Consider the following 18,583-nt stretch of genomic DNA (forward strand, 5'->3'; position numbering starts at 1 on the left):
GAGTTGCAAGTCATTTATTATAATTTCATATTCTAATTAGTACAACAAAGGTCCGGTCAATTTCATAACTTAACAACCGTAACATTAACACGAAGTTTGTGCACCTGTGACAAATAACTATGTACCAGTATTCTATTGATTAACTGTATCAAAATAAAACAATAAATAAGACGTCATGCAGGTAAAACAATCACTTTACCATAACAATAGACCCTTGTTTGTCAATTTTACAACTTTTTAACTGCAACCATTTCAGTATCCGCCAAAATATTTAATTGGGATTAAAGAATCCGCCAAAATAAAAACCGCCAAAATTTTTTTTTGAAGGATTGAAGAAAATAGTATTTTTTTATGATACCTGATTTCATGGTTTAGACTTATTCTGAAGTAACAAGAATAATAGTAGGAATTGGAGATACTATTAAGGTAGTAGGCATAGGCTTTATTGTTAGTATGATTTCTGTTGTCAGAAGAATACATTTAATTTTTTTATTAAGGAAATTTGAACATTTGATTACTTTTATATTTTTAGATATTATTATCCTGATCAAGAGAAATGAAGTACATGTGTACTGTAATCCAATCAACTACCATTATTTGTTACCTTATGTTAGTCATTGGAGAAATATCAGATTTCACTGTATGACAGATTCAGAGGTGAGTTCTAAGGAGAAACATAAGATTTCACTGTATGACAGATTCAGAGGTGAGTTCTAAGGAGAAATATAAGATTTCACTGTATGACAGATTCAGAGGTGAGTTCTAAGGAGAAATATAAGATTTCACTGTACGACAGATTCAGAGGTGAGTTCTAAGGAGAAATATAAGATTTCACTGTATGACAGATTCAGAGGTGAGTTCTTAGGAGAAATATCAGATTTCACTGTATGACAGATTCAGAGGTGAGTTCTAAGGAGAAATATCAGATTTCACTGTATGACAGATTCAGAGGTGAGTTCTTAGGAGAAATATCAGATTTCACTGTATGACAGATTCAGAGGTGAGTTCTAAGGAGAAATATAAGATTTCACTGTATGACAGATTCAGAGGTGAGTTCTAAGGTAATATAAGATTTCACTGTATGACAGATTCAGAGGTGAGTTCTAAGGAGAAATATAAGATTTCACTGTATGACAGATTCAGAGGTGAGTTCTAAGGAGAAATATAAGATTTCACTGTATGACAGATTCAGAGGTGAGTTCTAAGGAGAAATATAAGATTTCACTGTATGACAGATTCAGAGGTGAGTTCTAAGGAGAAATATTAGATTTCACTGTATGACACATTCAGAGGTGAGTTCTAAGGAGAAATATCAGATTTCACTGTATGACAGATTCAGAGGTGGGCTATAAGGAGAACTATTAGATTTCACAGTATGACAGATTCAGAGGTGAGTTCTAAGGAGAACTATTAGATTTCACTGTATGACAGATTCAGTGGTTGGTTCTGCAAAAGATTTAATTTGAATGTCCCTTTGGTATCCTTGCCTCTCTTTTAATTTTATAACAAATACAGTAGATTGGTATTTTGTAGAAAAAGTATATTTCAGAGTATTGCTCTTTCCATGCTACAACTGTTATAAGCTTAAGTGGCTTTATTTTTGACATTTTTACCTATTATGTCTGTTTGATTTGCTCACACATTGTTGTCAACATAATGGAATTTTATGCGACTGTCATATAAGTGAGAGGTTTAGCTAGCTATAAAACCAGGTTTAATCCACTATTTTCTACATAAGGAAATGCCTGTACCAAGTCAGGAATATGACAGTTGTTTTCCATTCGTTTGGTGTGTTTGAGTATTTGATTTTGCCATTTGATCAGGGACTTTCTGATTAAAATTTTCCTCGGAGTTCAGTATTTTTGTTATTTTACTTTTTATGAAGCATTCAATTAATGAACAGAATATTAAACATATGAATAAGTGAAGATAGCATTTTGTATCTTATAAAAATAAGGTTTTGGCAGATACAATGATATTTTGCTGCCTAATAATAAGGAATAAAAAATTGTTGGCACCATCAGACTTTACATTTACGGTCCAAGTTCTTTAAAAAGAAAGATTCTGAAATCATTTATTTTAAAGTGTGGCAAGAAAAGTTTTAATTTGAATTTGAATACTTGCTGTTTTTTTTCAGTATGAAGATGAAGAGGCAGCTGAGGAATTTAAAATTCATTCTTTTGTTGCTATGGTTACCAATTGTAGAAAGATTGGAATTCCTTACAGTACCACAGGTATAATGTTGTTACTTTTCAGACTTTTAGCAACAGAGCATGGTAAATTTAATTTGTATAAATTGAAAACATAAGTTTATAATTAACCAGTTTAAATCATAACTATGCTTAAACAAAAATTCTTTATTAGTTATTTTCTAAAGGCTGATGGATTGGCCTTGAACCCTGATATTAGATATTTCTGCCACAAAATTGTATAAATAAATGATATTAAACCTCATCTAGTAAATAAAAGAACAGATGAAGTATTTTTTCCAGGCAGTTTACACAGCTTTGACAAGATGGTTGTAGAAAAGTGGCCAATCATACAGGCATATGCTTTAGATGAATACACAGGGTAATTCATATTTTTTTCTTCAAATTATTAAAATTGTTAAATGTTTGATAAATATAGATTCTACCACTGCATCGAGTGTGATACGATATTTATCCACTCGAGACAGTTAAATTTTCAAATTTAAAACGCGAGGCTCGCCGAGCGTTTTAAATATTTAAAATTTAACTGTCGAGAGTGGATAAATATCGTATTACACGAGATTTGGTGGTGGAATCTGTTTCTCTAATGATTTTCAAACAATACACAGGCAAATTTATTCCTTCTGTTCGAATGATCTGCAAAAAGATGTGTTCTTTCTATGTGACGTCATCAGGCATGGTCGCCTTTTTTCATGCCGTCACAATAGGAAATTCAGAGGAAAGCAAGAAAATTTGACGTCATAATCAGATTTTAACCAATGAAGAACTGAGATCAAACGAACCACACGTTGATTAAAATTTTTTTATACAATGGGTGCAGAAAGGGATAAATTGATGAAGAATTAGAGAAACAATTTTTACTATTCTTGATATATGGGCCATGATTGAAAACCAAGTTTACAATTCTGTAGTTATATAGTTACACTAAGATAATCCTAAAAAACTTTTAACGATAAAATGTAAAATAAACTTTAACAATAAAATGTAAAATAAAAGGTATTTTGAATGAAATTAGAGGTAACAATGTTGATAAATTTATGTATTGATCCATTTCAGAGGAGGTTTTTTCACTATGAAACATGAAGTGAGTATTATGCAGTTATCTATATTATTTTAAATCCGTATGGTCAGATAATTTAAATAAAATAGAGATTTTTAAGACTGAAACAGTTATACTCTTTTAGCCAGATTAATACCGTAAATTGGGAAATTTTGGCGTCGGGATATTTTGGCAGTTTTCACTCGAAAGGCATGTGTTTTATTTTGGTGTGTGTAATTTTGGTGCTTCGTCTAATTGGTGTGTTTAATTTTGGAGCAATAGAAGTGTGCGAGCTCATTCATATTTGCTCTTATTTACCCGTTAGCATTTATTGTCAAAATATTAATGACCTACATAAACTAGAAACACGACAAGGTTGACTAAATGAAGGAATCGGATACGAATGCAAATGCAAATAATTCCGTTATCTCCCGGTTGAAAGCTTAAAGGAAGTGATTTTAAATAGATTATTTATTTTTTACCAAAATCATATGAAATAAATTTTAATCATTATCTCTATTGCAGTACAAGTTAATGATTGACGATCAAGGATTTAGATTTTAATCTGTATGCCTCTGGCAGTACATGTTAATTAATTAAAAGAATTACAAAGGGTTTAGATATTCTCATTACCAAAAACGGCATCTAATCAGCAATAGCCTGGCATATTTATGACATGTGTGAATACATAGTCATGTTGTGTTTTCTTAACAATTTCAGAAAATTGACAATTAAGTAAAAAAATATATATTGTTATCAAATTATAATCAGATTTGGTTATGTATAGAATATAGGAAATATACAGAAGATATAATAGCATGAGATATATTCAACAACAATTAACAGAAAGATATTGTCGTACCGGTCCGCGATTTTGGCGTTTCAATTTTTAGTGTTTGCTTTATTTTCGTGTGTTTAATTTTGGCACCTTCATTGGAGGCACCAAATAAACCAAAATAAAACTGCAACCAAAATAACCCAATTTACGGTATTGTAAATTTTTTAGGTAATTTTTTCCTTTGAAACTGATGCTTTAGTTGTTGACTGAATAAGTATTCATTGGAGTATATATTTATTCTGATTTTGGTCCATGTTATAATTAATTCATTTTGGATATTGAATAAATAGTAAAAGTTTCATATTTATTTTGCATATTTTGATAGAAGATGGACATTAATGCATCGCTTTCTCCTCAACTCCTATATTTACAGGTTGTTGATGTTAGCTCTGCTGTTCATAAAATCTTCAATGAAGTGGATCCTACATCTCTTGAACTATTGATAACAGAGGTAAGAGTTTATGTAGGGTTGTTTTGCCGAATAAAATTCACAGCTCTCATACTGCCTACACCCTTTTTTACGTGAATGCATTGGTAATTTTATTGTCTTTTCAATGACACATAAAAGATAAAACTTTTAAATGTTATTGGTGGAAAATGATATGGCATTCAGAATTTCACATGAAACTTGTAACCATATATATATATCTTATTCAGATAAATCAGTTTCAGTGGCTAAAAAGTTTTAAATTCTAATACATATACTGTGTAGTCATTGATGTTTGTTAGATACCAATTTTTGTGGATTTAGTGGACTGCTGAAAACCACAAATTTAAATACTCGAATTACAAACTTTTAGTTGCTGTAGATTCAGAAATTATTGCAAGCACTTATTATTTTTGAAGAATGGACAGAAATACCAGATCAATTATTGCAATTTCAGGAAAACCTTAATACAGATATATGTATCTTAAATCAGATTGCAAGTTCTTATTATTGGATACTCACCCTGTTGTATTATTTGCATTTATAAAAACCTCGCAATGATTTCTGAATTTACAGTACTTTCATAGGAGTGTATAACAAAACCAGGAAAAAAAACCCATCCAAATAGCATTTTTTTGTTCAACCACCAAAACTGATACCATCAAAAATAAATGATTCCCAATAACCATTTGATAGAAAAACTGAAGCAAATATTTTTTTTATAGAAAGAAAATGATTTAAATTGTTCAATATAATGTCAAGTTCAAATCAGGTATTTTGTCTTTGGAAGAAGTTTTGATGCTTAAAAGAGAATTCGAAAAATTATGCAATTTATTCAAAACCTGTATTATGTTTTAGGTAATATTTCTGACACTTGTAAAGAAAGAGATATGATAATTATTTTTGGAATTTATTAATGTAAGAAGAAACAACCATTTGTCAGACATAATGGTACTGCTCCTGCAATTAAAAAAAGTTGACTCAAAGGAGCATACCAATTTGATTAGCACACTTTTCCTGACTTTCAAAAGGCGTAGACTGGTAAAAAACAACATCACAAGCACACATACCAAGGTGAATTGAGTACTAGAACAATTATAGGGATAATGTTAATGTTGAAGTATGGATTTTTCAAGCTATACAGATTCATTTATCTATAAACATAATATATAATTTACGACATGTATAAGTTTCATGGCATTATGCAACTAATTGTTATGAATTTCAGCAATTATCCATGTTTGAAAGACAGTGGAAAACAATGTTGATTACCACGGATATGGAAATGTAAGTTTTTCCTACAGAAGTATTTATTGCCAAAGCAATGGAGGGCAAATGTCTTTATACAAGAGCAGAGGCTACATATTTTCATTGTAAACATGTGAATTTAATGGGAAATTTTACCATTTTCATTGCTGTTTTAAAGTCAAAGTTTAAGATAAGAAAAAAAATAATAAATTCAGGGGAGGTAATTCATACATTAAAGTTTGTTTTTTGTGTGTAAGAATACATTTGAATTAATTTAAGAAGTAAAAGGGGCAATATATCCATGTTTATGTTATGTTTCATGATAAGTTGTATATGATAGTAAATCCTTAGGTAAAGATTTTATTGGTATAAATTGGTTATACAGTGCAGTGACATTGTAGAAATGGTGACCTACATTTAATTCCAAACCAAGACTTCATATTAAAAGTGCTCAAATTCTACTTTAAGCTTTCAAAGTAAATTTATTTTTGAAACAGTTCAGTCACTTTATAAACATTCTTCAGAAAATTTGTACACATAAGTAATGCTACAGACCTATCCTCTTTTAACCTACTAGAGGCGTATTTAGAGGGTTTTTCAGGGGGCTTGGGCCCCCCTTTTGTGGGAAAAATTTTGTTGTTTATATAGGGAATCACTGAAGCATGACTGGAGCAGGCCCCCTCTTAGGCAGTCAGCGGGCCCCCCTTATGAAAATTTCTGGATCCGCCACTGCATCATTACATGTGCAGTTCTGGAATGTTAAAAAGACTTATAACATTTGGTCAGTCTGACCTGCAATAGATGGGACTGGTTATGTTTCATACTTGGTTCATATGTAAGATGACTTTAGTAGTATCTACATAATATTTTCCTAGTATATTCCTGTTTTGTTGTAATACACAGTTTTTGAGGAACACCTTCATTGCCATGATACATATTTAATTGTTGGACAATTAATTAATTTGTTTTTTGAGTGAATACCATCTGTAAGTATGATCCATAATCCTGTTTAAAATTTGGTTTAATATATAAATATATATTCTGAAAATTTACAGGTTAAATAATTCCAGACAAATCCAAGAAGAGAAAGTTTGCGAGGTAATCATATTTTTTGTACGCTCGTCAAAATTTTGACGGGACGTATTATGGTATACAAATGTCTGGCGTCCGTCTGTCTGGCAATCAGGCGTCCACCTGTCGCACCGTAACTTGAGAATGACTTATCCAAATTTCATGAAACTTAACATAGTTGTTTCTTATGATGGTCAAACGATCTGTATACTTTTTAGTGAAAATAAGATTAAAACTTTTTGAGTTACGGGACTTTGTAACTAAAATAGGGGATATTTTTTTCACATGTCTTGCCGTATCTCAAAAAGATTTATGATTATTGCTTAAAACTTTACACACTTCTTAATTATATTAATCTAAAGATCTGTATACTTTTTGGTGATGATTCAAAATTTTATTTTAGAGTTTTTGAATTTTTGAGTTTTTGGTAAAAAAAGGGGGGTTTTCACATGTCGCGCTGTATCTCAAAAGCGATTTATGATTATTGCTTAAAACTTTACACACTTCTTAATTATATTTATCTAAAGATCTGTATACTTTTTGGTGATGATTCAAAATTTTATTTTAGAGTTATTTTTTTTTTTATTAAAAAAGGGGGTTTTCACATGTCGCGCTGTATCTCAGAAACGATTTATGATTATTGCATAAAACCTCACACACAAGACGACGGGCGTATCATGCGCTCATGGCGCAGCTGTTTATTAAAGATATTTTGGTATTTATATAATTTTACTGCAGAAAGTTAAATCCTCCTCTTTTATTATGACCCTAATGAATTCAGTAAATTAGTAAACAGTCTCATTATTAAACATTTTATACAATAATTAAGTGCTTCCCTCTATACAGGTTTTCTTATTTTTGTCAAGTCTGTGACATTTATGTTGCGAAAGCGAGACATAGCGATCCTAGATTCTGTAGGCGGTGTCAACATTTAGTTCAGTCTGTTGTTAAAGTTTTTTTTAGACGTCAATAACTTTATCAAACCTTCATGGAATTTTATGAAATTTGGACAGAATCTTGTTAATGACCAAAATACAGTATTCAGAGCAAAATTTAGAAAATATTTACTGATAAATGGACTTAGTTTTTTTTATAGTTAGCAAGTAGATACAGTCTGGGGTTAAAGTATGTAACACATCAAATACTTTGTCAAACCTTCATAGAATTTTATGAAACTTTGGCAGAAGCTTTTTTTATGATTCAGAGATAATGTCTGAAGCAAACTTTTGAAAATATATTTTCATTTTCACTATTTTTCTGATAGATGGACTTATTTTTTTTACAGTTAACATTTACAGACAGTCTGGGATTAAATTTTTTTTACATGATAAGTTTGTAAACCTTCATGGATTGTTATGAAAATTTGACAGAAGCTAATCTTCAAGACCAAGAAATAGCATCTGAAGAAAAATTTTGAATTTTTTCTTTAAATTCTGTATTTTACATTTTTACTGATAAACTCACTTTTTAAGTCAACATTACACTTTTACATTGACAGCAGCAAACGTAGGCAAAGCACAGGGTACCGCAGAACCCCTTACAAATTTTCTACATACAATGTACTTGGAGATTGGAGAAATGAAATTCCTCCTCAATTCAGAAGATTTTTTGTTTGACCAGGACTCTAAATGTATCAGTCAGAGTTTTGGTCAAACAGTCAAAAAATTTTAAATGTCATATAAAAACTAAAAGTTTGCTTTTATGGACTCTCATACTTTTATACAATGTTCTTAGAATGAAGATGAAGCCAACTTTTGATTTTGATGATTTTTGGGTGTGTCATTCTAGATTTATGGGACTTTAGTCTTGGGTAAAGTTGCAAAATATGTATATAATATCTCTCATAACTTGAGTTTGCTTTTGTGGATTTTTAGATTTTGTACACTAATTATTTTGAATTTGGGGAAATAAAGCTTGAATTTGATTTTGAAATTTTTCCAACTTATCATTCAAGCATTTTAGGATTTTAACTATTAAGAAAAATTAAAGATTGAACAAAATAAACCGCATCAAAAAGTGTCTTAGATACTTATCTTGCAACACTGATAACTTACATACAAGGTAAGTATATGTTTTTACCTGACAATATTTGTGTTACAGTATGCATTCATATATATATGCCTCCAATACACAAATATTTAGTTTACTCAACCTCCTTTAAAGTTCTGAAAATTGAAATATATGTAAATGTATGATTATTAATTCATTGGTGATCTAGAACTTATTAAACTTTCTACTTCTTAAATTCAAAACCATCAACAATGAAGTTGTAATAAAAATGTTAAAGGTCAGACTTCTTACCCTTTATGGATATAAGGATAGATTTATAACCAGCTATTTTCTTATTTTTTCATTTTACTTTAGTCTCATAGCAAACGTCCCAGATTATTTCTCAAGATTCTTATCATGTTTATAGCTATGTTGTACTATATAAAGCCTTTCTCTATGAGTAAATATTTCATTTCAGGCTTTAAGGAGTTACTACAAACACGGTAAAGTTGGAAGTGAAACTGCAGTGTGAGTAAAATATATTTATTGTCATGTTCAAGTGATTTGAAAATGTTTTTGGTGTATTCATTTCCCATTTCTGAGGCACTGACTAACAATTTTGGGGTATTGAGCATTCTTTGCATTTGTTTGCTTATTCATTTGTCATAGGACAGGAATAATTATATCTATAGATCTATAAAAGTCCTCAATCACACTTTCCCAAATTTGTCAATATTTTTGCCAAATAAATACTAACATAAAAAGATAATTTATTGTGATCCCTATAACCTGTAATAACTGATATATTTGACTAATATAGAGGTTTGATACTTAGTTTTTGATCAAACTCAAAACAAATTCTAGAATTATGACTGTACCTTGCTTTGTTAAGTTATCACTTCTATCTAACTATTAACATGTAACACAAGGCTATGTATACAATTATCGATAAAAAGTCTGAAATCAAATAGGTGAGAAATCATTATATTTGCATTACCAGACATTATAATGTCTAGAGAGCAGAGAATAACAAACACCTGAAGGAATCTGAATTTCATTAAAGCCACTTTGTATTTAGAACAACTCCTTATTATTTCAAAGAAATTTTCATAGAATATTTCTTACATAATGCCATTGTGCATCTATTAAGTTCTTAATCAGAATATAATTAAAGTGGGGGTATACTGTTTTACCTCTGTCTGTCTGTCCGTCCATCCGTCCTTCCGTCAGTCTGTCCATCCATCCCATGAATATTTTTCGTCGCATCTTTCTCTTGAATTACATCATAAGGATTTCTGAAATTTGGTTTTAGGGTTTATAGAAGTCAGCCTTACCGTGTGATGCATATTCAGATTCATCACTCAACAACTTTCTGAACACTGAACACTTATATATTTTTACACTATTAAAATTATCCAGTTGCGGCAGGGGTATCATCAGAGAGCAGTAGCTCACAGTTTCACTTGTTTTAATTGTTCAATTAACAAAGCAAAAACATAGACGTTGGATTAGAGTGGGAGTAGATGTTTTGGTTAACTAGACTTTTTACAACATTGTTTGATCATTGTTTGCTTAATACCAAGTGGTGAATATTGTATGCATATTGAGGAAGATCAATAAATCAACACCATTACTTTATAGCAATTGATCTAGGATAACCACTAGAAACAATTCTTAAAATGTTATAAAATACCCTTGACTCCATGTTTAAATGCCCTAAAAAATTATGGCTGCCTTGCACATTTTATCTCAGAGTAGGGGAAATAATTTCTGTGAATTTGATTTCAGAGATAGACAGACTAAACCATTTGTGTTGTTTGGGACCAATACCAAGAAAACTGTAATGGAATCAGTTAGAATAGGAGAAACAACTGTCAATACACCATTAATGAAAGCAGGAGTTGATGGTGATATCCCTAAACTTATGGTAAGTCATTGTGTTAAAACTGTAATGGAATCAGTTAGAATAGGGGAAACAACTGTCAATACACCATTAATGAAAGCAGGAGTTGATGGTGATATCCCTTAACTTATGGTAAGTCATTGTGTTAAAACTGTAATGGAATCAGTTAGAATAGGGGAAACAACTGTCAATACACCATTAATGAAAGCAGGAGTTGATGGTGATATCCCTAAACTTATGGTAAGTCATTGTGTTAAAACTGTAATGGAATCAGTTAGAATAGGAGAAACAACTGTCAATACACCATTAATGAAAGCAGGAGTTGATGGTGATATCCCTAAACTTATGGTAAGTCATTGTGTTAAAACTTGTAATGGAATCAGTCAGAATAGGGGAAACAACTGTCAATACACCATTAATGAAAGCAGGAGTTGATGGTGATATCCCTAAACTTATGGTAAGTCATTGTGTTAAAACTGTAATGGAATCAGTTACAATAGGGGAAACAACTGTCAATACACCATTAATGAAAGCAGGAGTTGATGGTGATATCCCTAAACTTATGGTAAGTCATTGTGTTAAAACTGTAATGGAATCAGTTAGAATAGGGGAAACAACTGTCAATACACCATTAATGAAAGCAGGAGTTGATGGTGATATCCCTAAACTTATGGTAAGTCATTGTGTTAAAACTGTAATGGAATCAGTTACAATAGGGGAAACAACTGTCAATACACCATTAATGAAAGCAGGAGTTGATGGTGATATCCCTAAACTTATGGTAAGTCATTGTGTTAAAACTGTAATGGAATCAGTTAGAATAGGGGAAACAACTGTCAATACACCATTAATGAAAGCAGGAGTTGATGGTGATATTCCTAAACTTATGGTAAGTCATTGTGTTAAAACTGTAATGGAATCAGTTAGAATAGGGGAAACAACTGTCAATACACTATTAGTGAAAGCAGGAGTTGATAGTGATATCCCTAAACTTATGGTAAGTCATTGTGTTAAAACTGTAATGGAATCAGTTAGAATAGGGGAAACAACTGTCAATACACCATTAATGAAAGCAGGAGTTGATGGTGATATCCCTAAACTTATGCTAAGTCATTGTGTTAAAACTGTAATGGAATCAGTTAGAATAGGGGAAACAACTGTCAATACACCATTAATGAAAGCAGGAGTTGATGGTGATATCCCTAAACTTATGGTAAGTCATTGTGTTAAAACTGTAATGGAATCAGTTAGAATAGGAGAAACAACTGTCAATACACCATTAATGAAAGCAGGAGTTGATGGTGATATCCCTAAACTTATGGTAAGTCATTGTGTTAAAACTTGTAATGGAATCAGTCAGAATAGGGGAAACAACTGTCAATACACCATTAATGAAAGCAGGAGTTGATGGTGATATCCCTAAACTTATGGTAAGTCATTGTGTTAAAACTGTAATGGAATCAGTTACAATAGGGGAAACAACTGTCAATACACCATTAATGAAAGCAGGAGTTGATGGTGATATCCCTAAACTTACGGTAAGTCATTGTGTTAAAACTGTAATGGAATCAGTTAGAATAGGGGAAACAACTGTCAATACACCATTAATGAAAGCAGGAGTTGATGGTGATATCCCTAAACTTATGCTAAGTCATTGTGTTAAAACTGTAATGGAATCAGTTAGAATAGGGGAAACAACTGTCAATACACCATTAATGAAAGCAGGAGTTGATGGTGATATCCCTAAACTTATGGTAAGTCATTGTGTTAAAACTGTAATGGAATCAGTTACAATAGGGGAAACAACTGTCAATACACCATTAATGAAAGCAGGAGTTGATGGTGATATCCCTAACCTTATGGAAAGTCATTGTGTTAAAACTGTAATGGAATCAGTTAGAATAGGGGAAACAACTGTCAATACACCATTAATGAAAGCAGGAGTTGATGGTGATATTCCTAAACTTATGGTAAGTCATTGTGTTAAAACTGTAATGGAATCAGTTAGAATAGGGGAAACAACTGTCAATACACCATTAATGAAAGCAGGAGTTGATGGTGATATCCCTAAACTTATGGTAAGTCATTGTGTTAAAACTGTAATGGAATCAGTTAGAATAGGGGAAACAACTGTCAATACACCATTAGTGAAAGCAAGAGTTGATGGTGATATCCCTAAACTTATGGTAAGTCATTGTGTTAAAACTGTAATGGAATCAGTTAGAATAGGGGAAACAACTGTCAATACACCATTAATGAAAGCAGGAGTTGATGGTGATATCCCTAAACTTACGGTAAGTCATTGTGTTAAAACTGTAATGGAATCAGTTAGAATAGGGGAAACAACTGTCAATACACCATTAATGAAAGCAGGAGTTGATGGTGATATCCCTAAACTTATGGTAAGTCATTGTGTTAAAACTGTAATGGAATCAGTTAGAATAGGGGAAACAACTGTCAATACACCATTAATGAAAGCAGGAGTTGATGGTGATATCCCTAAACTTACGGTAAGTCATTGTGTTAAAACTGTAATGGAATCAGTTAGAATAGGGGAAACAACTGTCAATACACCATTAATGAAAGCAGGAGTTGATGGTGATATCCCTAAACTTATGGTAAGTCATTGTGTCAATACACCATTAATGAAAGCAGGAGTTGATGGTGATATCCCTAAACTTATGGTAAGTCATTATGGCAATACACCATTAATGAGAGCAGGAGTTGATGGTGATATCCCTAAACTTATGGTAAGTCATTGTGTTAAAACTGTAATGGAATCAATTAGAATAGGGGAAACAACTGTCAATACACCATTAATGAAAGCAGGAGTTGATGGTGATATCCCTAAACTTATGGTAAGTCATTGTGTTAAAACTGTAATGGAATCAGTTAGAATAGGGGAAACAACTGTCAATACACCATTAATGAAAGCAGGAGTTGATGGTGATATCCCTAAACTTACGGTAAGTCATTGTGTTAAAACTGTAGTAAAATCAGTTAGAATAGGGGAAACAACTGTCAATACACCATTAGTGAAAGCAGGAGTTGATGGTGATTTCCCTTAACTTATGGTAAGTCATTGTGTTAAAACTGTAATGGAATCAGTTAGAATAGGGGAAACAACTGTCAATACACCATTAGTGAAAGCAGGAGTTGATGGTGATATCCCTAAACTTATGGTAAGTCATTGTGTTAAAACTGTAATGGAATCAGTTAGAATAGGGGAAACAACTGTCAATACACCATTAATGAAAGCAGGAGTTGATGGTGATATCCCTAAACTTATGGTAAGTCATTGTGTTAAAACTGTAATGGAATCAGTTACAATAGGGGAAACAACTGTCAATACACCATTAATGAAAGCAGGAGTTGATGGTGATATCCCTAACCTTATGGAAAGTCATTGTGTTAAAACTGTAATGGAATCAGTTAGAATAGGGGAAACAACTGTCAATACACCATTAATGAAAGCAGGAGTTGATGGTGATATTCCTAAACTTATGGTAAGTCATTGTGTTAAAACTGTAATGGAATCAGTTAGAATAGGGGAAACAACTGTCAATACACCATTAATGAAAGCAGGAGTTGATGGTGATATCCCTAAACTTATGGTAAGTCATTGTGTTAAAACTGTAATGGAATCAGTTAGAATAGGGGAAACAACTGTCAATACACTATTAGTGAAAGCAGGAGTTGATAGTGATATCCCTAAACTTATGGTAAGTCATTGTGTTAAAACTGTAATGGAATCAGTTAGAATAGGGGAAACAACTGTCAATACACCATTAATGAAAGCAGGAGTTGATGGTGATATCCCTAAACTTATGCTAAGTCATTGTGTTAAAACTGTAATGGAATCAGTTAGAATAGGGGAAACAACTGTCAATACACCATTAATGAAAGCAGGAGTTGATGGTGATATCCCTAAACTTACGGTAAGTCATTGTGTTAAAACTGTAATGGAATCAGTTAGAATAGGGGAAACAACTGTCAATACACCATTAATGAAAGCAGGAGTTGATGGTGATATCCCTAAACTTATGGTAAGTCATTGTGTCAATACACCATTAATGAAAGCAGGAGTTGATGGTGATATCCCTAAACTTATGGTAAGTCATTATGTCAATACACCATTAATGAGAGCAGGAGTTGATGGTGATATCCCTAAACTTATGGTAAGTCATTGTGTTAAAACTGTAATGGAATCAGTTAGAATAGGGGAAACAACTGTCAATACACCATTAATGAAAGCAAGAGTTGATGGTGATATCCCTAAACTTATGGTAAGTCATTGTGTTAAAACTGTAATGGAATCAGTTAGAATAGGGGAAACAACTGTCAATACACCATTAATGAAAGCAGGAGTTGATGGTGATATCCCTAAACTTACGGTAAGTCATTGTGTTAAAACTGTAATAAAATCAGTTAGAATAGGGGAAACAACTGTCAATACACCATTAGTGAAAGCAGGAGTTGATAGTGATATCCCTAAACTTATGGTAAGTCATTGTGTTAAAACTGTAATGGAATCAGTTAGAATAGGGGAAACAACTGTCAATACACCATTAGTGAAAGCAGGAGTTGATGGTGATATCCCTAAACTTATGCTAAGTCATTGTGTTAAAACTGTAATGGAATCAGTTAGAATAGGGGAAACAACTGTCAATACACCATTAATGAAAGCAGGAGTTGATGGTGATATCCCTAAACTTATGGTAAGTCATTGTGTTAAAACTGTAATGGAATCAGTTACAATAGGGGAAACAACTGTCAATACACCATTAATGAAAGCAGGAGTTGATGGTGATATCCCTAACCTTATGGAAAGTCATTGTGTTAAAACTGTAATGGAATCAGTTAGAATAGGGGAAACAACTGTCAATACACTATTAGTGAAAGCAGGAGTTGATAGTGATATCCCTAAACTTATGGTAAGTCATTGTGTTAAAACTGTAATGGAATCAGTTAGAATAGGGGAAACAACTGTCAATACACCATTAGTGAAAGCAAGAGTTGATGGTGATATCCCTAAACTTATGGTAAGTCATTGTGTTAAAACTGTAATGGAATCAGTTAGAATAGGGGAAACAACTGTCAATACACCATTAATGAAAGCAGGAGTTGATGGTGATATCCCTAAACTTACGGTAAGTCATTGTGTTAAAACTGTAATGGAATCAGTTAGAATAGGGGAAACAACTGTCAATACACCATTAATGAAAGCAGGAGTTGATGGTGATATCCCTAAACTTATGGTAAGTCATTGTGTTAAAACTGTAATGGAATCAGTTAGAATAGGGGAAACAACTGTCAATACACCATTAATGAAAGCAGGAGTTGATGGTGATATCCCTAAACTTACGGTAAGTCATTGTGTTAAAACTGTAATGGAATCAGTTAGAATAGGGGAAACAACTGTCAATACACCATTAATGAAAGCAGGAGTTGATGGTGATATCCATAAACTTATGGTAAGTCATTGTGTCAATACACCATTAATGAAAGCAGGAGTTGATGGTGATATCCCTAAACTTATGGTAAGTCATTATGGCAATACACCATTAATGAGAGCAGGAGTTGATGGTGATATCCCTAAACTTATGGTAAGTCATTGTGTTAAAACTGTAATGGAATCAATTAGAATAGGGGAAACAACTGTCAATACACCATTAATGAAAGCAGGAGTTGATGGTGATATCCCTAAACTTATGGTAAGTCATTGTGTTAAAACTGTAATGGAATCAGTTAGAATAGGGGAAACAACTGTCAATACACCATTAATGAAAGCAGGAGTTGATGGTGATATCCCTAAACTTACGGTAAGTCATTGTGTTAAAACTGTAATAAAATCAGTTAGAATAGGGGAAACAACTGTCAATACACCATTAGTGAAAGCAGGAGTTGATGGTGATTTCCCTTAACTTATGGTAAGTCATTGTGTTAAAACTGTAATGGAATCAGTTAGAATAGGGGAAACAACTGTCAATACACCATTAGTGAAAGCAGGAGTTGATGGTGATATCCCTAAACTTATGGTAAGTCATTGTGTTAAAACTGTAATGGAATCAGTTAGAATAGGGGAAACAACTGTCAATACACCATTAATGAAAGCAGGAGTTGATGGTGATATCCCTAAACTTATGGTAAGTCATTGTGTTAAAACTGTAATGGAATCAGTTAGAATAGGGGAAACAACTGTCAATACACCATTAATGACAGCAGGAGTTGATGGTGATATCCCTAAACTTATGGTAAGTCATTATGTCAATACACCATTAATGAAAGCAGGAGTTGATGGTGATATCCCTAAACTTATGGTAAGTCATTGTGTCAATACACCATTAATGAAAGCAGGAGTTGATGGTGATATCCCTAAACTTATGGTAAGTCATTGTGTCAATACACCATTAATGAGAGCAGGAGTTGATGGTGATATCCCTAAACTTATGGTAAGTCATTGTGTTAAATTCACTAAATTTTAAATCTACAAAATTTGGGTTTGCTTAACTGGTATTTATAATGGCATACAAATCTTTATAAAAAACAATGTTAATGATTATGCAGTATACTTCTATTGCTAATAAACTTGCTAATTTGTCTTAACATTTCCATATTATATCTTAACACACCAACAGCAAGCTAAGAAGTTACAGCTTACTTAAACAAATTCCCAGAAGTAATGAAACAATGGAAATGGTAACTTTTAGAGTCTTTGGAGTAGATACATACAGCAACAGTGCAGGAAGTCACAATTTTATGGAATGTACTGATATTTTTTTACAGAATTTCATTGTATTTTTCCTTATCAGTGTAATTAGTTCAGGCATAACTTCTTTTTTGAATACAGTCAATTCAGAAATTCTTGCGAGGTTTTTATTAATATGAATAATGCGACTTGGTTATTATCCCAATAATAAGAACTTGGATTCTGATATCTGATACATATATCTGTATGCAGATTTTCCTGAAATCACAATAATTAATCTTGAATTGTTGCACATTCTTAAAAAATCGCAATAATAAATGCACGCAATAATTTCTGAACTTACAGTAATTATGTTAATCATCAACTTTTTGTTATATGTAACTTTTAGATAATTATCTGAAATGTTCTATTTTGTATGAAAGACAGTTGATTATCATTTGATATCCTGCAGGTATGTTATGGTGTGTGCCCTAATGGACCAATCACTTGTGGTAGAACATATTTCTTCACAGGATTCTCAGATCAATTGTCAGGTAATTAGTTGTTATAAGCAATAATATCAGCTATTTGTTATTCATTTAGTTCTTGTCTCATGTTGAATAAGCAAAACTTAGGCATGCTGTTTTTGGCGGCGGCGTCAACAATGTATTAGTTTGTGATTAGGTCAGTTTATGGTGAACCACAAGTGGTAGGTCAATGATACTTGGTATGCAGTTATATAAGCATAGGCACATCTCAAATCCATGGAGATCATTTGGTCCTGCTCCCTCAGTCATGGTCTATTGACTTTGAACATTTGCCTAGTTTACATGTATTAGTTTGCGATTAGGTCAGTTTAAGGGGAACCATTAGTGGTAGGTCAATGACGTTTTGTATGCAGATGCATTAGCATTTGGAAATCTCATTTCCATGGAGATTATTTGGCTCCACCCCTCAGTTATGGTAAATTAACTTCGAATGTTTTGCATATTTTACATTAGATGAGTTTAAGATGAACCACTAATGTTAAGTCAATGATATTTGGTAGACAGATGTATTGGGATTTGCAAGTCGCATTTCCATGGAGTTATATGACCCCATCCCATCATGACTTTGATCTTTTTCATAGTTCACAAGTTAAAGTTTGTGTTTAGGTTTGTTTAAAGGGAA

At 32.3% G+C, this 18,583-nt stretch overlaps 1 protein-coding gene across 28 annotated transcripts in view; it reads left to right on the plus strand.

Moving 5' to 3' along the window:
- The window catches only part of LOC127734143 (dynein axonemal assembly factor 9-like), a 96,898-nt gene that overhangs the window by 13,437 nt on the left and 64,878 nt on the right, over positions 1-18,583 (plus strand). For 16 of the 28 annotated variants that reach the window (XR_007997437.1, XR_007997436.1, XR_007997439.1 and 13 more), the window contains exons 5-14: positions 533-657; positions 2,138-2,234; positions 2,493-2,571; positions 3,267-3,294; positions 4,461-4,538; positions 5,743-5,801; positions 6,818-6,860; positions 9,301-9,350; positions 10,611-10,749; positions 17,886-17,967. Coding sequence is in view for 13 of the 28 variants with exons in the window: in XM_052243829.1 (XP_052099789.1) it covers positions 533-657; positions 2,138-2,234; positions 2,493-2,571; positions 3,267-3,294; positions 4,461-4,538; positions 5,743-5,801; positions 6,818-6,860; positions 9,301-9,350; positions 10,611-10,749; positions 17,886-17,967 (780 nt within the window). In the remaining 15 variants the exon portion in view is untranslated. The other 12 variants (XM_052243840.1, XM_052243835.1, XM_052243836.1 and 9 more) reach the window with 12 other exon arrangements.

Source organism: Mytilus californianus, unplaced genomic scaffold (genome assembly GCF_021869535.1).
Source record: "Mytilus californianus isolate M0D057914Y unplaced genomic scaffold, xbMytCali1.0.p SCAF_3, whole genome shotgun sequence".
Taxonomy (NCBI): Eukaryota; Metazoa; Mollusca; class Bivalvia; order Mytilida; family Mytilidae; genus Mytilus; species Mytilus californianus.